Source organism: Trichomycterus rosablanca, chromosome 16 (assembly GCF_030014385.1).
Source record: "Trichomycterus rosablanca isolate fTriRos1 chromosome 16, fTriRos1.hap1, whole genome shotgun sequence".
Lineage (NCBI taxonomy): Eukaryota > Metazoa > Chordata > Actinopteri > Siluriformes > Trichomycteridae > Trichomycterus > Trichomycterus rosablanca.
This window is the reverse complement of record NC_086003.1, coordinates 6,884,203-6,908,248: the sequence shown is the minus strand read 5'-3', so window position 1 is coordinate 6,908,248 and position 24,046 is coordinate 6,884,203. Positions and strand designations below refer to the sequence as shown.

The 24,046-nt window shown below is 42.4% G+C and overlaps 1 protein-coding gene across 1 annotated transcript in view; it reads right to left on the bottom strand.

Moving 5' to 3' along the window:
• ntng2b (netrin g2b) overlaps nt 1-24,046 on the bottom strand; it is a 53,558-nt gene that overhangs the window by 24,956 nt on the left and 4,556 nt on the right. The window contains exon 2 of the mRNA XM_063012106.1: nt 12,128-12,771. Within this exon, the coding sequence (XP_062868176.1) occupies nt 12,128-12,771 (644 nt within the window). The remainder of the gene's footprint in view (nt 1-12,127; nt 12,772-24,046) is intronic.

Here is a 24,046-nt window from a genome sequence, read left to right as displayed (position 1 = left end):
CCGATTTTGTCTGCCAAAATTACCAATTGTGCCTGCTATTGTGCCTGGTACTGTCCTTAGTTCTGTTCTTGGTTCTGTCCTTGCTCCTCTCCTTAGTTTTGTCGTTGATTCTGTGCTTGGTCCTTTCCTTGGTTCTGTCCCTTGCTCCCCCTTGTTCCTGTCCTTGGTTCTGTTGTTGGTCCTGCCTTGCTCCTCCTTGTTCCTGTCCTTGCATGGTTCTGTCCTTGGTTCTGTCTCTAGTTCTGTCTTTGCTCCTTTCCTTGGTTCTGTTGTAGGTTCTGCCCTTGGTTCTGTTCTTGCTCCTGTCCTAGATCATTTCCTTGCTCTCCTCTGTCCTTGTTCCCAGTTATTGCGCCTGTCCTTGGCCCCTTCCTTGGTCCTGTCCTCTGCCCTTTTCTTGGTCCTGTCCGTGACCTTTTTCTTGACCCTTTCCTTAGTTCTGTCCTTATTTCTGTCCTTGGTTCTGTCCGTAGCTTTTTCCTTGACCCTGTCCTTGGCCCGTTTCTTAGTTCTGTCCTTGCTTCTGTCTTAGTTCTGTCCTGAGTCCTGTTCTTGCTCCTATCATTGCCCTTGCCTCTGTCCTTGTTCCCAGTCATTGCTCCTGTCCTCGGCCCTGTCCTTTTCCTTGGTCCTGTCTTTATCCCCTTTCCTTGGCCCCCTCATTGGTCCTGTCTCTGGCATTTTCCTTGGCTCTGTCCTTGGCCCTTTCCTTAGTTCTGTCCTTAAATCTGTCTTTGGTCCTGTCCTTGCTTTTGGTCTTAGTTCTGTCCTTGCTCCTGTCCTTAGTTCTGTTCCTGTCCTTGGTATTTTTCTTGCTCCTGGCATTGCTCCTGTCCTTGCTCATGTGCTTGGTCATTGAAACGGGCCTTCCAACAAGCTCATGGCCAGGTGTCCACATAGTTTTGGCCATTATTTAAGATTCATTGCCAAAAAATCTAAAGACGCAGATGCATCAATGAAGCCTACAGAAATGTAATATCCATAGGCAAACATTGGCAGTAGGATGGGCCGTACTGAAGAGCTGTTAAAACCAAAAGCAACAACAGATGAGCCTTAAGGCTTCAAACCACACAAGCTGACAGATGATTTTACACACGACTGGCACACCAAAGCCGATATCTCAGCTCTGCCACCGGCAGGCTGGGCGCCTACATGAACAATGATTGTCTTTACCTTTGAGTTGGATGCCGGAAGGGATTCCTCACAACTGATGCAATTACAACCTCTGCTGGCTGATCGATGGCGCCTGCACAGAGACGGAAGATAATGGAGATCTGTCCTTAGTTCTGTCCTTGCTCCTGGCCTTAGTTCTGTCCTTGGTTCTGACCTTAGTTCTGTCCATGATCCTGTCCTTAGTTCTGTTTTTGGTTCTGTCCTTGCTCCGGTCCTTAGTTCTGTCCTTGCTCCTGACTGTAGTTCTGTCCTTAGTTCTGTCCTTGCTCCTGACCTTAGTTCTGTCCTTGCTCCTGACCATAGTTCTGTCTTTAGTTCTGTCCTTGCTCCTGGCCTTAGTTCTGTCCTTGCTCCATTCCTTAGTTCTGTCCTTGCTCCTGACCTAAGTTCTGTCCTTAGTTCTGTCCTTGCTCCTGGTCTTAGTCCTGTCCTTAGTTCTGTCCTTGATCCTGACCTTAGTTCTGTCCTTGCTCTTGACCTTAGTTCTGTCCTTGCTCTTGACCTTAGTTCTGTCCTTGCTCCTGTCCTTACTTCTGTCCTTGGTTCTGTCCTTGCTCCTGTCCTTGGTTCTTGTCCTTGCTCCTGTCCTTTGTTCTGTCCTTAATTCTGTTCCTGGTTCTCTCCTTGCTCCTGTCCTTAGTTCTGTTTTTGGATCTGTTCTTGCTCCTGTCCTAAGGTTCTGTCTTTGGTCCTGTCCTTACTTCTGTCTTTGCTCCTGTCCTGAGTTCTGTCCTTAGTTCTGTTCCTGGTTCTGTCCTTGCTCCTGTCCTTAGTTCTGTTCCTGATTCTGTCCTTGGTCCTGTCCTTGGTACTTGATGGAGATCAGTGCGTGACTCTCCTTGTGCAAGTCTGATCCCCATATGAACTCTCTCATAGGGGTGAAAAGATGCAGTCGGCTACTACACACGTCGGAGGGGCTGTGTGTTAGTCACAGCTCTCCTCGATCAGGAGTGGAAGTCAGCAGCAGTAGAGAGGAAGCAAAAGGGAATCGGGTAATTGGATATGACTAGGTTGGGAGGAAAAATGCAAGGAACATGACAAGGAACTATTAAAACTGTTTGCTACATGTAGTCTGTGTCTGTGCAAGAATTGGAATGCTGACTTTAAGCCACTAACACTGTTAATTGTCTTCAGTCCGGTCTTAACGTTCGAGTGTCCACAAACGTTCTGTCCCGTTCCATTTCAGAACGGTCCTGACGAAGTGCGATTAAAGTTAAAAGTGTCGCCTGCGTTGTTCTAATAATATCCGTAGTGTGCTTGAAAGGTGTGGAGTGCTGGCCTGTACTCCGTTGGTCACTCCGTAGGCCACTTCTCCTGTGGGTAGCGCCAGGATCCTGCTGTTATTGGAACATGAACTGAGTGCTTGATTGGGCACAGAGGGCAGCTAGGTCAGTGAATTCCAACCTGACCATCTGGCACACAAACACACACACACACACACACACACCATGATCTTACTTAACCCTTCACTAATGCACGCAGATACCCGCTCTAACCTCTTAAGAATTTATGATGCGCCCACCTTCCTCATCATTGCATGTATGGACATCAAACATTAATACTCCCCCCCCCCCCCCCCCCCCCCCCCCCACACACACACATACACACATTTGCATCCATAACAGGCTCAGCACTTTTGAAAAGGCTTTCCCATAGATTTTAGAGTGTGTCTCTACTGAGAAGTGCATTTGTGAGGTCAGGTGCAAGCCACAGAGGATACACGCCTGACCAGGAGCTTGTTGGACAGAGTGACCTCTGTGTGATCTTTTCAGCTAGAACAACAGCCACTTTTGAGACGGCTTCTCTAAAGTCTTTGAAGTACAGTATGTTTGTGGGAATTTCTGCCTATTCTGTCAGTGTTGTATAGCTGGGCCTTGATGTTGGTCAAGAAACCTCAGCTGTTCAGTAGGGCTGAGGTCAGGGCTTTAAACCTTTAGACCTTGCCTTGTTCACAGGGGTACAGTCATGCTGGAACAGGAAAGAACCTTCCTTAAACCGTAGTGGTGTCCCAATACTTTTGTCGTCGCCTTGTTACGAGGTGTGGCTGGTACAATGTCATTGTCCAGATTGACCAGCATTGATCGGCTTGCTTTGTATGATCGATAGAGGGGGCAGGAACGGCAGCCCCTCCCTCTCGGAGAGCGGGATCCATCAGCTCCTGGCTCCCAGCCACTGACGGCTTGGGGCGTTGTTGGGACTCGAGCTGGCTACGCTTTATCCAGCACTGGTTTCCAGTATTGGCTGGTACCCAAGGCTTTAAATCAGAGGGATAGTGGTAGTCTAGTGGGTAGTGCTTTGGGCTGTCAATCGGAAGCTTTGCTCTGCAGCCACTGTTAAGTCCTTGGATAAGGCCCTTAACCCTGTCTGCTCCAGGTTGCCTGCTGTGTTCTAATAATATCTGTAGTGTACTTGAAAGGTGTGGATTGCTGGCGGTCACTCTGTAGGGCGCTTCTCCTGTAGGTAGCACCAGGATCCTGCTGTTATTGGAACATAGGATCCAACAGCTCATTGTTGTTGGGACTTGAGCTGGCTACACTGGTTTCCAGTATTGGCTGGTACCCAAGGCTTTAAATCAGTGCTGTAGCCTAGATTAGTTGAATTGACTTGGTGCTTTAGCTTGTGCAGATGAACAAACCCTTCCTTTGAGTGTATTGTTCACACACACACTTTAATTTAGCTAATGTTTAGCTCTCTCGCTCTGTGTGTGTGTGTGTGTGTGTGTGTGTGTGTGTTTACTTTAACACAACATGCCTGCATTTGTGTTCCGTGCTCATAAATATGTTTGACCGACGAGTGGATTGATTTACTGTTTCTGGCATCTAGTGATTTAACACACACTTAAGCATACACACACACACACACACACTCTGCTTACTTCACTTAGCTACGTGAACAGGAAGCAGGAAGCGTAACATGCACTCAGCTTATTTCACTTAGCAATAGGAAGTGTAACAAAGCAGCATTTTTTATTTATTTGCCTGTGGCAAAAGTACATGGACACTTGTTAGACAGCCCATTTCAAAACCACTGGCACAAATCTGGACAAGACTTAGCCTTTGGAGTTTGGAATGTGTGAAACCGATGTTGGGCGAGAAGTCCGGTCTTGCAGTCAACTCATAATAAAGTCAGCAAGGAGGAACCACATCAGACCTTTCCTCCCTCAGATACGGCCAATTGTTACTCCTGGATGCCTGCCTTTTTTTACATTTACATTTTCAGCATTTAGCAGACGCTTTTATCCAAAGCAACTTACACAATGAGCGGAACACAATGAGCAATTGAGGGTTAAGGGCCTTGCTCAGGGACCCAACAGTGGCAACTTGGTGGCGGGGCTTGAACCGGCAACCTTCTGTTTACTAGTCCAGTACCTTAACCACTGAGCTATCACTGGCATTCTTTAATGACATTCTTTTGATTCGCTTATCCAATCATGGTCGGGGGGTGGTAGTGCTGGAGCCTATCCCGGCTTTTCAATGGGTGCAAGGCATACAGTAACACCCTGGACGGGGCGCTAGTCCATCGCAGGGCACACACATACTCATACACACACCCATTCACCTATAGGGCAATTCAGTGTCTCCAATTAACCTGACTGCATGTTTTTGGACTGTGGGAGGAAACCGACGCAGACACGGGGAGAACATGCAAACTTCACACAGAAAGGACCCGGACCGCCCTGCTTGGGCATCGAACCCAGGACATTCTTGCTGTGAGGCGACAGTGCTACCCACCGAGCCACCGTGCCGGCCATATTTCGGTTAACCTGAAAATATTGTATTGTAGGTGAAAGGGGTGGGGGGGGGGGGGGGGTTTCGGGTGATTACCTCCTGTATAAAAGCAAGAATTAAAAACGCTGTATTCATTATTATTATTATTATTATATTAATCCGGATCTATGCCCAGAGACTTAGAGATGCTTATAGTCCGGAGTTAGCACCATCTGATTTCCAGTTTTTCGGACGCTTAAAGAAGCTTTAAGGGGAAGAAGATTTTCATGTGATAATGATGTAAAAGCAGCGAATGATGAAAAAATGCATCAAAAGGTGATGTAGAAAAGTGATGTCATTTGTTTTTGAAATTCTTAATAAATAGTTTAAAAAATTGCTAACCCCCCAACACCCACATACGTCCATGCATACTATACTGCATTATGAATAGAATGGTGTGTGTGTGTGTGTGTGTGTGTGTGTGTGTGTGTGTGTGTGTGTGTGTGTGTGTGTGTGTGTCATCCTGCTACAAGCTTTAGCCGTCGGACATGACGCCGCAGCCCAGTGAATAATTTACACAGACTGCAGCAAAAAGCTTTGTGCATTTAACAACTGTGTTTTGTGTATGTGTGTGTATGTGTGTAGTTTGACTGTACCCATTAAAATGTATGGAACAGTTGGCCTAAACATTGGGTTTTCAATACGTGTGTCAGGTAAACCTATCACCGATTCACCTGGTTTTTGGGGAATGTTTAAAACAAAGTACTTTTTTTCAAGTGAATTGCATTTTCAAGTAATTACCTTAATTTCCTTCTGGATTAATAAAGCATCCTTCCATCCATCTATCCATTCACAACCCACCCATCCATCCATCCATCCATCCATCCATTTGCTTCTGTGCACAAATCAAGATCCAAATCAAGTTCCTGTCCTTAACCGCGCAGAACAAATTTGGCAAGAATTGGAATGCTGATTGTGAGCCAGGTCTTCTTGTTTAACAAATACCACAGGCAGACCTCAAAATTATAGTTATAGTTGCCAATGGTTTTGCTATAAAATATCCAGCAAGCTCATGGCAGGGTGTCTACATACTTTCGACCGTTTTTATATGTGTGGCTGGGTGAAAAGCCGCTACTCTGAAATAAACACAGAAAGCAAGGAAAAGTAAACCAGATTAAAATCCGCTGACATGGACTTTAAGCACAGGAATAAACACCGATTATCAAATCAGCTGCCACTAGCGCAGCATAAATCGACCCATCCGTGCTGACACATCTCTCCCCCTCTTTCTCTCTGTCATTTATGCTTAAGTTCCTTCATATTTCTGCTCTGAAAAAAAAAAAAAGTAAAGGATCATGGTGCAGGTAATCAAATTACAAATCTCAAGCTTACAACCATGCAACTCGCATAGAAAACCATTTGCAGTGAAATGGGTAGTACTAAATCAAGTGTAGTGACCAGAGCTGTTTGTTCATTCAGGTCTGGATATGGGATGGCCCCACGGTCCAGTGGCAGTTTCTTATTTATATTTAATTTAATTAATTATTATATTTAATGTAATTAGTTTTAATGACTTCTTTTTTTATATTATTATATTTAATGTAATTAGTTTTAATGACTTCTTTTTTAATATGATAAATAATTTTATTAAAGTAATTATTTTAATGACTTGTTTTTAATATAATAAATTATATTAAATGTAATTATTTTTAATTACTTGTTTTTAATATAAATTATTATATTAAATGTAATTATTTATAATTACTTGTTTTTTAATATGATAAATTATTGCATTAAATGTAATTATCTTTAATCAATTGTTTTTAATATAATAAATTATTATATTTATTGTAATTAGTTTTAATTACTTGTTATTTAATATGACAAATTATTATATTAAATGTAATAATTTTTTATTACTTGTTTTTTAATATGATAAATTATATTAAATGAAATTATCTTTAATTACTTATTTAATATAATAAATGATTCTATTAAATATAATTATTTTTAATTACTTGTTTTTAATATAATAAATTATATTAAATGTAATTATTTTTAATTACTTGTTTTTTTTGTAATTCTTATGTAATTAAATATTATTTTTATATAAATTTAAAAGTCTTAATTTTCAGTAGCAGATTTTATGTTTTTAGATGCTTTTTTTCTTTTATTTTTTTTTAACAAATATTATTTTGTATTTATTTTTAGTTTCAGATCTTTGTCCCTGATCTGAAGTGGGGCGTGGTATAATAAATGACAGCGTAACAATGTAGTAATACCTGAAAGAAATATGATTCATTGTGGTATTTTTTATTTCGACTGGAGATGTATCTCATTATTTATTGTCTCCTTCGCCTTTTCCCATTCGGGTTTAATCTACTTAGTGTAATCGTGTGCCTGCTGAGCTTGACTGATTATTCACGTCACCTCTACAGCTTAACGTACAGAGATATGAAAGAGGAGAGGAGACAGGTGAATAGTAAGAGAACAAAAAAGACACACCTGATTCGACTGTCTGTTGGGTTTACATTTTCCGTATCACTCTCAAAAAGCTGAACTCTATCTGTAGATCAGTTTACAGTCATACTGACAAAGCATTCTGACATTCTTCCCTATTACATTCACACTCATTTCTCAAAGCTTGGCAACTTGGAATTGGTGGGGCTTGAACCAGTGACCTTTCGATTACCAGTCCAGTACCTTAACCACCAGACTACAACTGCCCAACATCGTTATGATGAACTGATACAAGGGGTTTTAAGCTTGAAACTTCTGGACAATACTCCCAATGGTGGCTCTAGGAATGTCTTGAAAATGAGTTCCCAGTGGTATAATCATGCTGTAACCTGACTATACAGACTAGCAGTAGGTTTTGTGATCAGCACTATTAGTCTATGAGTAATATAGGCTGAATAATCCCATCATTCTCATGGAAACATACCAGGACTGAACTCCATTTAGAAGTGAGGCGGGATTTTAATGGAGCATCTTTGCAGAACCGTCTCATCATATTCACAAACTGAACCCGTCCTCAATCGATACCGGCCTGTCAGGTCCCTGTCTGCTCCGTCATACAGAATCTCAGATCTAGCAGCACTCGGCCCGGAAAACCTTATCGATCCTCAGGTCAGATTACAGTCGTGTTTGCTCGGGTTTGTGTTTGCTTTGAGATACAGCCAACGATATATCGGTGTGTCCATTTGCCATGTCTCTTGTGAGCACGCTAAAAATAAACACAAGCAAGTGCAGTATGCATATTTAAAAACAGTGGCAGGATGGTAAGGTGACACAAGAGCATCAGGAATGGGCTAATCTAAATTTTTATTCTTATATTTTAGGATTTAAAGTGAGAAATGGACAATTCTTCCATAATTTGGCAAAAGGTGGTAAACCATGACCCATCTTAAATTAATTATTAGATAAATTATTATATTAAATATAATTATTTTTAATTACCCATTTTTAATATAATAATATATTATATTAAATGTAATTATTTTTAATTACTTGTTTTTTTTAATATAATCAATTATTATATTAAATGTAATTATTTGTAGTTATTAGTTTTTTTCAATATGATAAATTATTATATTAAATGTAATTATTTTTAATTATTAGGTTTTTTTTATATGATAAATTATTATATTAAATGTAATTATTTTTAATTACTTGTTTTAAATATAACAAATTATATTAATTGTAATTATTTTTAATGACTTGTTTTTTAAATATTAAAAATTATTATATTAAATGGTAATTATTTCTTAATTATCTGTTTTTAATATAATAAATTATTATATTAAAGTAATTATTTTTAATGATCTGTTTTTAATATAATAAATTATATTAAATGTAATTATTGTTAATTACTTGTTTTTTAAATATGATAAATTATTATAATAAATGTAATTTTTTTAATAACTTGTTTTTAATATAATAAATTATATGAAATTTAATTATTTTTAATGACTTGTTTTATAATATAATACATTATTATATTAAAGTAATTACTTTAATTACTTGTTTTTAATATAATACATTATATTAAATGTAATTATTTTTAATTACAATTTTCAGTTTGCGTCACACAGATGATGTGTCAATGAAACGCTTGATTGGCTTTCTAACAAGTTCGTGTTTTACTTCACAGCCGGGAAAAGTTTGGAGGTTTTTAATTATAAGCACCTTTACAAAATAACGGATTATATTCCTAATAGAATATAACACACGGTTACAAATTTAATAGCATCTGGAAGAACATAAGCTAAGGTAAGTGGTTATGATTTTTTTGTGGCTGTGTTTTGGATTTTGGCCGCTGTGCCGTGATTTATCGTGCTTTTGTTTTGCAATGTCCTATTAGAATCCTCTCTAGGTAGGTAGTACACAGCAAAGCAACTCACTAGGTTTTCCTACCACTAGTGTTTCACGTCTACTTTACATGTAAATGTAGGTCGTCTCTCTGATGGCAGACGGCTTGAGATTTCATCACGACTGCTCATATCGTACCAGGCGTGCTGGCTCAGGAGTCTGTACGACAACATGTTGGGATTTGTTTTAAATGATGAGGGTCTCATGACTGCTCGTGATGACTTGTTTGGGAATAGAGAAGAGAATTCAGTGTGTGATAAGAAGTGTGTGTGTGTGTGTGTTTGTGCTTTGTGTCGTTAATCTTATAAAGTTACAAGCTCAGCATCTAAAAAAATAATGTAAAGAAATATACTGTACACTTGTCTGGCACGCTGCCAAACTGTGTGTGTGTGTGTGTGTGTGTGTGTGTGTGTTACACAACATATGCCAGAGTGAAATGAGCTGTATCCTAATACAGAGCTATGAAGTGTCTGTATGGAAAAAAATGACAATAAATCTTGCAGACGGAACTTGTTTTATATTCATGGATTCAAAACGCTCTAAAGAAGTGTCATCTCTATTAGAGGCAGTGTGTGTATCTGTATGTCTATTTTAGTGTGATCTGTACTACACACACACACACACACACTGGCTTTAAGAATAAACTGCTCCAATATTACTCGTTATGAAGTGCTACGCGAACTCAGTTAAACCAGCTCATTCAGTGTTTTAGGACTGTTGGGGTTCAGATGGCACAGCGGTAAAACGGCTTAGCTCTGGGTTCGAATCTCAGCTCTGCTACCGGCAGGCTGGGCGCCTACACAAACAATGATCGGCTCGTCCATCCAGTTGAATGCTGAAGGGGATTCCTCATAACTGATGCAATTATGACCTCTGCTGGTTAATCAATGGCGCCTGTATAGAGACGGGGGATAATAGGGATCGGTGCGTGACTCTCCATGCGTGAGACTGATCTATGAGAAAAATGTCTAGCATGCTAAATATCTGGACCTGTCGACGACTCAAAATCATGTAGTGTGAATAGTGTTGTGATTGTTGTCTTATTAGAATCCTCTCTACTTAGGCAGCTGCCTATTTAGGCAGTAGACAGCTAGGCAGCTCACTAGGTTTTCGAACGGACGCTGTATCTTGCGTTCAATACAGCATCCGTTCGACAATCTAGTGAGCTGCCTTGCTGTCTACTGCCTAAATAGGATTCTAATAAGACATCGACTCATGAGTCAGGTTATTCGGACGCACTACTTAGACAGCGATTACATCAGATGATGGAGATCGGTGTGTGACTCTCCATACGTGAGACTGCTCTACAAGAAAAATGTCTAGCATGCTAAATATCTGGACCTGTCTGACTCAAAATCATGTAGTGTGAAAAGTGTTGCGATCAGGTTGTGATTGTTGTCTTATTAGAGTTTGCTCTACTTAGGCAGCTGCCTATTTAGGCAGTAGACAGCAAGGCAGCTCACTAGGTTTTCGAACGGACGCAGTTTATTCGGACGCACTACTTAGACAGCGATTACATCAGATGATGGAGATCGCTGCGTGACTCTCCGGACACAAAGCTGATCCACATATAAACGCCTCGTGCAGGTGAAAAGATGCAGTCGGTACTGCACACGTGTCGGAGGGGGCGTGTGTTAGTCATGGCTCTTGGTCAGGAGTGGAACAGTAGTAGCATGAAAAAAAGCTTAACATGGCTTATTGTACTAAAACAACAATCTAGGAACACCAGACGTCTCTGATATATAAAGCCCTACTTGACCCCCAGATCTCAGAAAAGTGAAAGACCGTAACGTACCTAAAAATATCTCTTACAGCATCATAGTATTATGTTTTTTTTACTAATACACTCCTTTTACTGATCTTGTCAATTCTACTACTGTCTCTAATGATAACTATAATACATCATATGGCCAAAAGTATGTAGACACCAAGATGTGCCAGGCCATTTTTTATAGTTTTAGGTTTGTTAGGTCTGGCAATGATGTTCAGCTCATTGATATTGATAAGCTCATCTATCTCAAAGGTGTTAAATTAGGTCAGAGATTTATGCTACTACACTCACACTACACTAGTCCATCTGTTTCTCTACATACTTTTTTAGCCTGCTTTCACCCTGTTCTTCAATGGTCAGGACCCCCACAGGACCACCACAGAGCAGGTATTATTTAGATGGTGGATCATTCTCAGCTCTGCAGTGACACTGACATGGTGGTGGTGTGTTAGTATGTGTTGTGCTGGTATGAGTGGATCAGACAGCAACGCTGCTGGATTTTTTAAATACCGTGTCCACTCACTGCCCACTCTATTAGACACTCCTACCTAGTTGGTCCACCTTGTAGATGTAAAGTCAGAGACGATCGCTCATCTATTGCTGCTGTTTGAGTTGGTCATCTTCTAGACCTTCATCAGTGGTCACAGGACGCTGCCCACGGGGCGCTATTGGCTGGATATTTTTGGTTGGTGGACTATTCTCAGTCCAGCCGTGACAGTGAGGTGTTTAAAAACTCCAGCAGTGCTGCTGTGTCTTATCCACGCATAACACACACTAACACACTGCAGTGCTGAGAATGATACACCACCTAAATAATACCTGCTCTGTAGTGGTCCTATGGGGGTCCTGACCATTGAAGAACGGCATGAATGGGGGCTTACAAAGCATGCAGAGAAACAGATGGACTACAGTCAGTAATTGTAGAACTACAAAGTGCTTCTATATGGTAAGTGGAGCTGACAGTGAGTGTAGAATCAAGGAGGTGGTTTTAATGTTATGGCTGATCAGTGTAATTGATTTAATACATTGTCTAAACACAACAAATGTTAGAAAGGGTGTCCACATACTTATACTCATAATGGAATGGTGCATTAGGTTTTATTACCTGGATGGCACCTCTATGTTAGAGATGGCATAGAAGTACTTGAGCAGGTTGTCCCTCTGCACGTACGTCCCTCCGAGCGCAGGTCTGAGCAGACGCAGACGCAGGTCAGTGAAGGTAAAGAACTCACGCAGGCCCCTCGTGCTCTCAAAGCGCGCGTAAAGAGCCTCCGTGTCGCGTAGCCGCGGCCCGGCGAAGATACCCAGACGGGTCCTCGTCTCGAAGCGAACCACCTTGTCACCCTTGGCACCCACCCAGCGCGAATACAGCTCGGTGCAGATGACGCGAGTCGCGTTGGTCGCCGTGAGGTCCCGCGCCTGTCGCGCCGGCATTCCGAATATGTCCAAGCAGTCGTCGGCGTAGTACTGGTACGGCTGCCACGTGCGCCCGTGGTCTAGAGACTTCTCCAGAGCCATGACCGTGGGCCGACCGTACTCGAAGGTCACCTCGATGTCATCGGTCAGCTCCAAGCTTTTGTTCCATGACAGCGTGATGTTGGCAAGTAAAGGTTCCGGGTAGCGCCGCCACGTCTGGGACTGCCAGTATGTGACCAGACCGCCGCGCTCGCGGTCCTGCATCAGCTGAGGCGAGTGAGCTAGGTCCGGGTTGGATGCATCGCACTCGTCACTGCACATGTATGGGTTCTCCTGGAAAACAGGAACAGGTAGGTTAATATAGGGCAGCGGCTGCAAAGTGGTTGCAAAGGATTTGGGGTTTGGGTTGTTGGTTCAAGCCCCACCACAGTCAGGTTACCACTACTGGACCACTGAGCAAGGTTCCGCAAAAGCTTCTATTTTTACTATTCCAAAACCATGAGCGATAATATGATAACGGTACTTGTCTGACTGCGTTGTGCCGAGTGTAAAGTTTGGTGGGCCCCTTAGTTCCAGTGAAAAAAACTCTTAATGCTTCAGCATTCCAAGAGATTTTGGACAATTTCATGCTCCCAACTTTGTGGGAACAGTTTGGGGATGTCCCCTTCCTGTTCCAACATGACTGCGCACCAGTGCACAAAGCAAGGTCCATAAAGACATGGATTAGCGAGTTTGGTGTGGAAGAACTTAGACTGGCCTGCCTGACCTCAACCCGACAGAACACCTTTGGGATGAATTAGAGCGGAGACTGTGAGCCAGGCCTTCTCGTCCAACATCAGTGTCTGACCTCACAAATGTGCTTTTGGAAGAATGGTCAAAAATTCCCGTAAATACACTCCTAAACCTTGTGGAAAGCCTTCCCAAAAGAGTTGAAGCTGTTATAGCTTCAAAGCATGGGCCGACATCATATTAAACCCTATGGATTAAGAATGGGATGTCATTCACGAGCGAATACTTTTGGCAATATAGTGTATAACACAAGTTTAAAAGTGAAACAGTGAGGAAAACATAGATACATGTGGAGCTTTCAGAGTGAATTTGAAGGTTATTCCACACAAATGCAGATTCGTCTCATATTCGCACTTTGATGCTGTTTTACCGCAACGCTCAAGCCAAGCGCTGTCCCACCTTTTTCAGAATCGGGTCTGTATATCCTGGCATTACACATCATACATGCTATATCCTAACCTAAAGCAACAGACCGAGAAGCTACTGATCTTTACTCTCATTTAAAAAGACATAACCACTCAGTTCCTTGCATCTAATCCGAAATGCAGAAACCGTATACGTCTGTAATCTTTTAAATTCCGCTCCGCCGCTCGGTTCCCTCCGCTGGCTTCATCCCTATATTAGATTATAAAACCCTGATGTATTTTAAGAGGGGTCCATCCTCCACTTACCTAATTACACGTAATCAAATCCCGCACGTCGATCGAGCCTTTGTTGTACTGCTCGGCTCGATCCGCCACCGACTTCCCCCGGCTGGCTGTACCGCCGATTCCCTCGCTGACTTTAGATTCAAATTAAAGACCGACCACTTCATTAAGGACGTAAAGCAGACAGCAAAGCATGTCTGGATAATACGTCTGACAAATCGTTAATTAAGAAAGATGGAATCTAATTACAGAAACTGTGAAATAAAAGCAGTTTAAAATGGACTAAGACTGTTGGAGCCTATTTTATCTGACTGATAAATAAAGTTCCCTGCAAACAGGACGCTCGGTTCGAAACTCAGCTCTGCCTCCTGGCTGGGCTGGGTGCCTACATGAACAACGATTGGCTGTTGTTCATACTGGGTGGGACCCGGATAGGGACTTTTCATAACTGATGTACCATAACATTAAAACCATCTCCTGGTTTCCACACTCACAGTCCATTTTTTCAGCTTCACTTACCATATAGAAGCACTTTGTAGTTCTACAATTACTGACTGTAGTCCATCTGTTTCTCTATTTACTGTTTTAGCCTGCTTTCACCCTGTTCTTCAATGGTCAGGACCCCCACAGGACCACCACAGAACAGGTATTATTTAGGTGGTGGATCATTCTCAGCACTGCAGTGACACTGACATGGTGGTGGTGTGTTAGTGTGTGTTGTGCTGGTATGAGTGGATCAGACACAGCAGCGTCCACTCACTGTCCACTCTATTAGACACTCCTACCTAGTTGGTCCACCTTGTAGGTGTAAAGTCAGAGACGATCGCTCATCTATTGCTGCTGTTTGAGTTGGTCATCTTCTAGACCTTCATCAGTGGTCACAGAGCGCTGCTCAAGGGCGCCGTTGGCTGGATATGTTTGGTTGGTGGACTATTCTCAGTCCAACAGTGACAGTGAGGTGTTTAAAACATGGTATGGACATGGTATTTAAAAATATGGTTCAAATTCAGATTAGAATTTGGAAGGTTGCTGGTTCAAGGTTGCCACACCAATGCCAGGTGCTTCTGTATGGACCTTGAGCAAGATTTGGCAACAAATCATCTGCTTAGTGCTGGAAATGCACTCCAGTTTATTGTCACTGAGTAGCAATCTCAGGATTGTCTGCTTTTGCTTTGGAAATCTGACCATTTTAGTCCTTGTTTAGTCCTTCAACTACTTGTAACTTGACTAGTACACCTGACTAGTCTTACCATCAAGTCATCACAGCTACATTTTAAACGCAGCCACTCTCCAAGGCTTTCCTCTTCCTAATTTCAGCCTCAGCGCTGTGTTCCTTCCACTGGCGTCTTGCCCACATCAGAGTATAAAACCCTGATGTATTCCAAAAGTGGACCAGCCCCCGCTTACTTAATGGCGAGTAATCAAATCCCTCATGTCTGTCGAGTCCTTTGAGTACAGCTTGGCTCTGTCTGCCACCAAACACATTAATCATTTTTATACTTGCGCCCAGGTGATGGAACCAAAGATCAACAAATTAATAAATGACGTTTTATGAAAGCAGGCTTTACGTTCACTTGGCCAAAATATAACGAGCTTGTTCTTCAATGGTCAGGACTCTCACAGGACCACTACAGAGCAGGTATTATTTAGGTGGTGGATCATTCTCAGCACTGCAGTGACACTGACATGGTGGTGGTGTGTTAGTGTGTGTTGTGCTGGTATGAGTGGATAAGACACAGCAGCGCTGCTGGAGTTTTTAAACACCTCACTGTCACTGCTGGACTGAGAATAGTCCACCAACCAAAAACATCCAGCCGACAGCGCCCCGTGGGCAGCGTCCTGTGTTCACTGATGAAGGTCTAGAAGATGACCAACTCAAACAGCATCAATAGATGAGCGATCGTCTCTGACTTTACATCTACAAGGTGGACCAACTAGGTAGGAGTGTCTAATAGAGTGGACAGTGAGTGGACACGATATTTAAAAACTCCAGCAGCGCTGCTGTGTCTGATCCACTCACACCAGCACAACACACACTAACACACCACCACCATGTCAGTGTCACTGCAGTGCTGAAAATGATCCACCACCTAAAGGGTCCTGACCATTAAAGAACAGGGTGAAAGCAGGTTAAAAAAGTATGTAGAGAAACAAATGGACTATAGTCAGTAATTGTAGAACTACAAAGTGCTCCTATATAGTAAGTGGAGCTGATAAAATGGAAAGTGAGTGTAGAAACAAACATCTGTAACAACAGCACAGATGGAGCTTAGCGTGTCTCTCTGTACATGATCCGGCTCTACTTGTTCGTATCAGTGGTTGTGCAAGTGGCAGTGCATTGAATTAGGATTGGGATTTGAAAATGATTAGATTTCGTTGGGACGAAACGGGCTATGAGATTACCGGGCTGGAGTTTGGTCCCTGTGTTGTACTGGTCAGCCAGATCACGACTTTCTTTATTAGGTCGGTGGAGGGATCCATCATGGTGAAGAGAAGGGAATTATTAGTATATGAAGTAGATTGACTGATCTGACAAATTTTGAATTTTAGTTGTGCTTTTATTTAATAGTGAACTAAGACTGTTGGTGCCTACTTCATCACTTCATCAAACTGCCTTCATGTCAAGTCCTTCATGCTTTTTTAACCAGTTGAACAGTGTAACTGTTATCTTCCCCATTTTCTAAAAAGTATTTTCATGTTCCTAGGAAAAAGCACTTCCCTTGTACTCAGACACCACCCTGCTTATTCCATTAATAGATTTAAATGCACTGTCAGAATACCAGAAGCTTCAGATCACCTGACAACCAAACACCACGTCCAAAACCACCGCCTGTGATATGGACCTGACCCCACTTCGGTGCAATAACAGCGTCCTCTTTTCTAACTAAACTTTTTAACATGGGGGCAGGGCTAGCCCACTACTGCTGGGATCAAGGGTTCGAATTCCTGGCGTGGCTATCGGCATCTGAGGAGGGGTTGGCTGACTCCCAGCAGTGGTGTCCACTTCAGGAGTTTGTTACCGCATTGAGTCCAGTGGATAAACAAATAAATTAATGAAGGGATTTGTTCCATTTACCCACTGGACACTTGTGAGGTCAAGATGATGATGACTGGCTAATAAGTAATGCTCCATTTCTCAGATCTTTTACTTTAAGTTTGGCATCGGCCAACTATTTCTTTATGGATCTCACCAACTATTTCTTTATGGATCTAGCCAACTATTTCTTTATGGATCTAGCCAAGTGCCTTGTTGCTGTTTGGCACTTGACACCCCTATAATAATTGTATGCCATCCATCCAATCTATCAATCCAACCATCCATCCATCCAATCCATCCATCCATCCATCCAATCCATCCATCCATTCGTCCAGTCCAGTCCAGTCCAGTCCAGTCCATCCATCCATCCAATCCAACCAATCCAACCATCCATCCATCCAATCCATCTATCCATCCATCCATCCAATCCATCCATCCAATCCAACCATCCATCCATCCATCCGTCCAGTCCATCCATCCATCCATCCAATCCAATCCAATCCAATCCAATCCAACCATCCATCCATCCAATCCATCCATCCATCCATCCATCCAATCTATCCATCCATCCATCCATCCGTCCATCCATCCATCCATCCAATCCAACCATCCATCTGTCCAGTCCATCCATCCATCCATCCAATCCAACCATCCATGCATCCAATCCATTTATCACCCAACCAATCCAATCCATTTGTCATCCATCCACCCATCTATCCAACCCAACCATGCATCCAATCCATCCATCCATCTATGCCTGGTAGGGGGCACCCAGCCAACCAGTAGCTGCAGCAGTAGTTGACATTTGAACTTCAGTAGCGCCACCTGGGCACCACAGTAAAAAAAAGTCTTGTAACAAATAGAAACTATTCCCACATCCCATACAGTAGTCAGGAAAGACAATTAACACATTAATTAAAAAATTTTTTATGACAAGTATTCCTGAGGAACATTTCATGACAATTCATGACAGACTTAGCAGTATGCGTCATTATCAAGGGGTCCGGAATAGCCAAACCCATAAATTAGGAGAGATCTCTACAAACTGTTCTCAATGCAGTGTTTACTCCACCGGTTCTAATAATGGAGCGTTTTGAAAGGCATCGTGAACATCTCCTTCTATCTTTCGTCCTCTTTGTCCTCTCTTATCTGCTTTCAGTTCTCTCTCAGTGTAACTCACTTAGTAAAGACGTTATTTGTTCCAGTATCAGACACGGCTCAGTCTTAAAGTCTAGACAGAAGACGAGCGGTATCTGCACACACATCCCAATCCCTGAAACACTAGCACACTCTAGTTGGATTACGGACTAAAGCGGTACACGGAGAGATTTATTCTGGCAAATCCGCTGCAGATCCACCAGCTGAGTGTGTCTCTGTGGGGGTACTTTGGTGTATTACATGGCACAGAAGATGTGCTTTTGGAGTTTGGAGGTGTTAGGTAAAATATCAAGGTGTTCATAAACACCCACACTTCTAACCATACGTTACTCAGGTTTTGCAGGGCTGTTTCTCTCAGACTCGTAGCAGCAAATGACACTGGAGTAGAAGATCTGAGCACCAAGATTTGTTGATGTTCTAACAGTATTTTAGAAAGTATTCAGACCCCTTGACCTTCTGTATGCTTTACTGTGTTGTAGGTTTGACATAACAGTCATTTCTCAATACTTTATAGACACCCATCCCCCTTTCAACTGCAAGCCAACTGCAAGTAAGCTCACCAGTATGCACCAGCAGTGCCTAAGTTCCGGGCTACATCTCTAGCCATTGGGAGGAACATACACCGATCAGCCATAACATTAAAACCACCTCCTTGTTTCTACACTCACTGTCCATTTTATCAGCTCCACTTACCATACAGAACCACAGTTCTGACTGTAGTCCATCTGTTTCTCTACATGCTTTGTTAGCCCCCTTTCATGCTGTTCTTCAATGGTCAGGACCCCCCACAGGACCACTACAGAGCAGACATTATTTGGGTGGTGGGTCATTCTCAGCACTGCAGTGACACTGACATGGTGGTGATGTGTTAGTGTGTGTTGTGCTGGTATGAGAACGAGTCTTTTTTTTGCGATCATGAGTCTGAGTCATTTGAAGCGATTCCGAGTCGAGTCTGAAGTCGCTGTGTGTCCGACCTACGTGCGACTCGGACTCCAGTCACAGACTCGAGTCCCCATCTCTTGGTTAAGGTACTGGACTAGTAATCAAAAGGTCGCTGGTTCATGCCTCACCACTGCCAGGTTGTCACTATTGGGTCTTCGAGGTTAGGGTTAGGCCCTTAACCTTCAATTGCTTAGACAACATACTGTCAAAGCAATGTAAGTCACTTTGGATAAAATATCCACCTTTCTAAATTGACTAAATATAGCAATTATACACAGACAACACTAGATACAGCACAGCTAGCATATGTAATCCACTCATTTAGCATCAAAGCCTATACAGAATAACACTCACACACACAGAGCCAAGTGTTTCACCAGGTGGCCCACATCACTAAGCCCCGAAGCAATTATCCTCACTGGAATCCCATCTCCTCAACAACAATCGGCATGGTGCTGTCGCCGCGTACACATGGTGACCTGATAAATAGAACAGTGTGTGAATATGTGTGTGTGTAAACTGTAGGGTTTTACTGTGGGTGTGTGTGAGAGAGAGAAAAGTAGTAAAACAGACCGTGATCACAATATACACAGATCAGCCATAACATTAAAACCACACTCACTGTCCATTTTATCAGCTTCACTTACCGTATAGGAGCACTTTGTAGTTCTACAATTACTGACTGTAGTCCATCTGTTTCTGCATGCTTCGTTAGCCCCCTTTCATGCTGTTCTTCAATGGTCAGGACTCTCCCAGGACCACTACAGAGCAGGTATTATTTAGGTGGTGGATCATTCACAGCACTGCAGTGACACTGACATGGTGGTGGTGTGTTAGTGTGTGTTGTGCTGGTATGAGTGGATCAGACACAGCAGCGCTGCTGGAGTTTTTAAATATCATGTCCACTCACTGTCCACCCTATTAGACACTCCTACCCAGTTGGTCCACCTTGTAGATGTAAAGTCAGAGACAATCGCTCATCTATTGCTGCTGTTTGAGTTGGTCATCTTCTAGACCTTCATCAGTGGTCACAGGACGCTGTTGGCTGCGCTGTGGCTGGATATTTTTGGTTGGTGGACTATTCTCAGTCCAGCAGTGACAGTGAGGTGTTTAAAAACTTCATCAGCACAACACACACTAACACACCACCACCGTGTCATTGTCACTGCAGTGCTGAGAATGATCCACCACCCAAATAATACCTACTCTGTGGGGGTCCTGACCATTGAAGAACAGCATGAAAGGGGGCTAACAAAGCATGCAGAGAAACAGATGGACTACAGTCAGTAATTGTAGAAGTACAAAGTGCTTCTATATGGTAAGTGGAGCTGATAGAAACAGTGTGGTGGTTTTCATGTTATGGGTAATCGGTATATATGTCCATTTTATGGCTAAAAGTATATGCACACCTTTCCTTATTTCTGAGGTGTTCCAGCCACACTTATTACTGACAAGTGTATCAAGTATCACTTACTTTTTTACACCACTGTACTTGAGTAAATTAAAAATATCCTTTTAAAAGTGAATGTACCTTTGCAGTTGTTTTTCTGTTTGTAATATCTGCTTAGCTAGTGGTTGTTGTTCATTAGTGAACCTGGTGACGCAATACACACACATGCACACATGCACACTGTTATGAAACTACTCCCTGGTGTAACTGATTATACAGTAAAGCCAAGTTGAATAGTAACTGCAATGCCAAGAACACTATTTGGAATGTTATGGAAAAATTAGATGCCGTCGTTAAGCTGTTGTAGGCAGATAAGAAACAACAGTGAACACAGAATGGAGGTTCCAAAGTCCAACACCCAATGTAATGTAACTAGAGCAGTATAAAGGGAGGCCCACATTTGGGCCCACTGTTCCTGGTTCTTCAGCTATGCCACTGCCACTGACATCAGTGTCACCATGACGATACTGCGCGTGTTTTTTTGTTTTTATCTTCTGTGCAAGATCTTGTGTTTCATTATGTTCCCCACGTCTTGAGGTTCATACCCCTTGTCTGATTAATTAATTAATTAATTTTTTTCCCCCTTTTTCTCCCACTTTAGCGCATCCAATTTCTGCCCGTCAATCATCCTCTCACTAATGCTGGTCCCTGCTCCTGATTGGGGAGGACGAGTCTGCTGCTCCACGCCCCCTCCGACACGTGCACAGCAATCGAACATCTTATCACCTACACTTGACGAGTGCAGTGCAGTACAGCGCTGTGTACGGAGAGCCACACCCTCTACCGCACTCCTTCCCAATCTCCGTGCAGGCGCCACCAACCAGCCAGCAGAGGTCGTGATCGCACTAGTCTGAGAGAGAGTCCCCATCTCTTGTATCCTTTTTGTCCTGTGATTAATCTGCTTTTGACCCTCAATAGTTTTACGTTTATGTTCTTCCGACAAGGTACAACATTAGGCAGAGAAACTGGCCGGTAATGAATATCCGGGTTAAGGAACTTGAGTGGAATCTGAGTGGAATTCTCTCCCTGTTGGCACCAGTCACAACCTCATTTCCCAGTGATGGTAAGCTAACGTCTCTCAGGTCTCAGCCTTCATTGAGAATGTCTTGATCTGTTTTCTTGTTCTGGGCCAAATATTGCCGTCTCACTATGCTCATACACTATATTGCCAAAAGTATTCGCTCGTCTGCCTTCACACGCATATGAACTTGAGTGACGTCCCATTCTTAATCCATAGGGTTTAATATGATGTCGGCCCACCCTTTGCAACTATAACAGCTTCAACTTTTCTGGGAAGTCTTTTCACAAGGTTTAGGAGTGTGTTTATTGGAATTTTTGACCATTCTTCCAGAAGCGCATTTGTGAGGTCAGACGCTTTGCATTGCACTTGGTGATGTAAGGCTTGGATGCAGCTGCTTGGCCATGGAAACCCATTCTGTTCCTGAGCTAATCTGAAGGCCACATTAAGTTTGGAGGTCTGTAGCGATTGACTCTGCAGAAAGTTGGCAACTGCTGCGCACTATGCGCCTCAGCATCCGCTGACCCCGATCTGTCACTTTACGTGGCTACCACTTTGTGGCCGAGTTGCTGTCGTTCCCAATTGCTTCCACTTGGAACATTTAGTAGCGTGTAAATTTCACGACTGGACTTGTTGCACAGGTGGCATCCTATCACGGTACCACGCTGGAATTTACTGAGCTCCTAAGAGCGACCCATTCTTTCACAAATGTTTGTAGAAGCAGTCTGCATGCCTAGGTGCTTGGTTTTATACACCAGTGGCCATGGAAGTGATTGGAACATCTGAATTCAATGATTTGGATGGGTGAGTGAATACTTTTGGTGTTTTTCTGGTCTAAACCATTGTCAGTTTTCTTGGTTTATGCCTCATGCGATGGACTTGATTATGACTCACAAATTTGCCCTATAAAGTCAGGCACTTGTGTGCTACTGCATCTGACCATTTATTACAAACTGTATAAAGTAAATTAATGATAAGTGCTCTGGTGGGAGAATGCTATTATTTTTTTTGCTGAACAGTAGAGTACACACTTTAGGCAGAGGCTCGGGTTCTAAATGTAAATTCCTCATTTCTTTTATTAACAGACCCTCCTCATTCTTCAAAAATGAGAAGGTTCAACTGTCTGTTTAAGTGGGCCAAAGTATTATAAGAGGCAAGACTGCTACTGAGGCATCAAAAGTTCACTGAGTGGAACAGAACGAACATTGGTGCATACTTGGAGACACCAATGCTAGTTTGGGGTTCATACAAACATTCAGTTTAATGCTAATTAATGATAGCAGTATAATCGAACTCTAAACAACAGTAGCTAAATGTAATCATTGAACACAGCCACGCTGGAGAACGCTGTCCACAGTCAATTTTGTCAAATCATATTCTCGTGTCTATGCTATAAGAGCTATAACACTATAATAGCTATAACAGACTTTAATGTGTCACTGATTATGGCTTCATTAATGTTGAGATTTTTAATTTTGCCGCAAAATGGGTTCATTATCTGTCTGTCTGTCTGTATATCTATCTATCTGTCTGTCTATCAATCTGTATATTTATTCATCCGTCTATCCATCTATCTATCTGTCTATCTATCTGTATATGTATTCATCCGTCTATCCATCTATCTATCTGTCTGTCTGTCTGTTTGTATATCTATGTATCTATTTATCTGTCTATCTGTCTGTCTGTATCTATCTGTCTTTGTCTGTCTGTATCCATCTATCTATGTCTGTCTGTCTGTCTGTCTGTCTGTCTGTCTGTCTGTCTATCTATCTATCTATCTATCTATCTATCTATCTATCTATCTATCTATCTATATCCAATGGGTTCATTATCTATCTGTCTGTCTGTTAGTCTATCTATCTATCTGTCTGTCTGTATTTCTGTCTGTCTATGTTTGTCTATCTGTCTGTTTGTCTGTCTATCTGTTTGTCTATCTATCTGTCTGTCTGTCTGTGTCTGTCCAGCTATCTTTTTATCTATCTATCTATCTACATTGTCTGTCTGTCTGTCTGTCTGTCTGTCTGTCTGTCTGTCTGTTTTTTCTTTCTTGGGCCTTTTATACCAGATTCCAGATGATACCAGATTTACTGTATATGCTTTATGAGAGAATGATGTATAGAAAAAGGATGTATAGACAGATGGGGAGGAATCCACTGACCCGCCTGTCAGGAACTGCATAGTTTTAATTGTCAGTTTTGGAAAGACAAAATAGATGAAAAGAGAAACAGTCAGAGAGGAATAAAGATTGGGAAATGTAGCTGGTAACATATATTCTATGTGGTCAAAAGTATGTGGACATCTAACCCTGAGCTTGTTGAACATCCTATAACAAAACTATGAGCGTTAATATAGAGCTGCCTCATTTTTTGCCTATAACAGTGCCTGTGGGAATTCAGACCAAATTGGCAGTCAGAGCTCTGTACAGGCCACTGATGTTCCTCCACACCACACCCATCAACCCGTGTGTCTATGGAACTTGCTTTGTCATACTGGAACAGGAAAATGCTTCCCGCTTGTTTCTGAGGCATAAACCAATGATGGAAACTGCTGACTCGGACCTGCCCGTC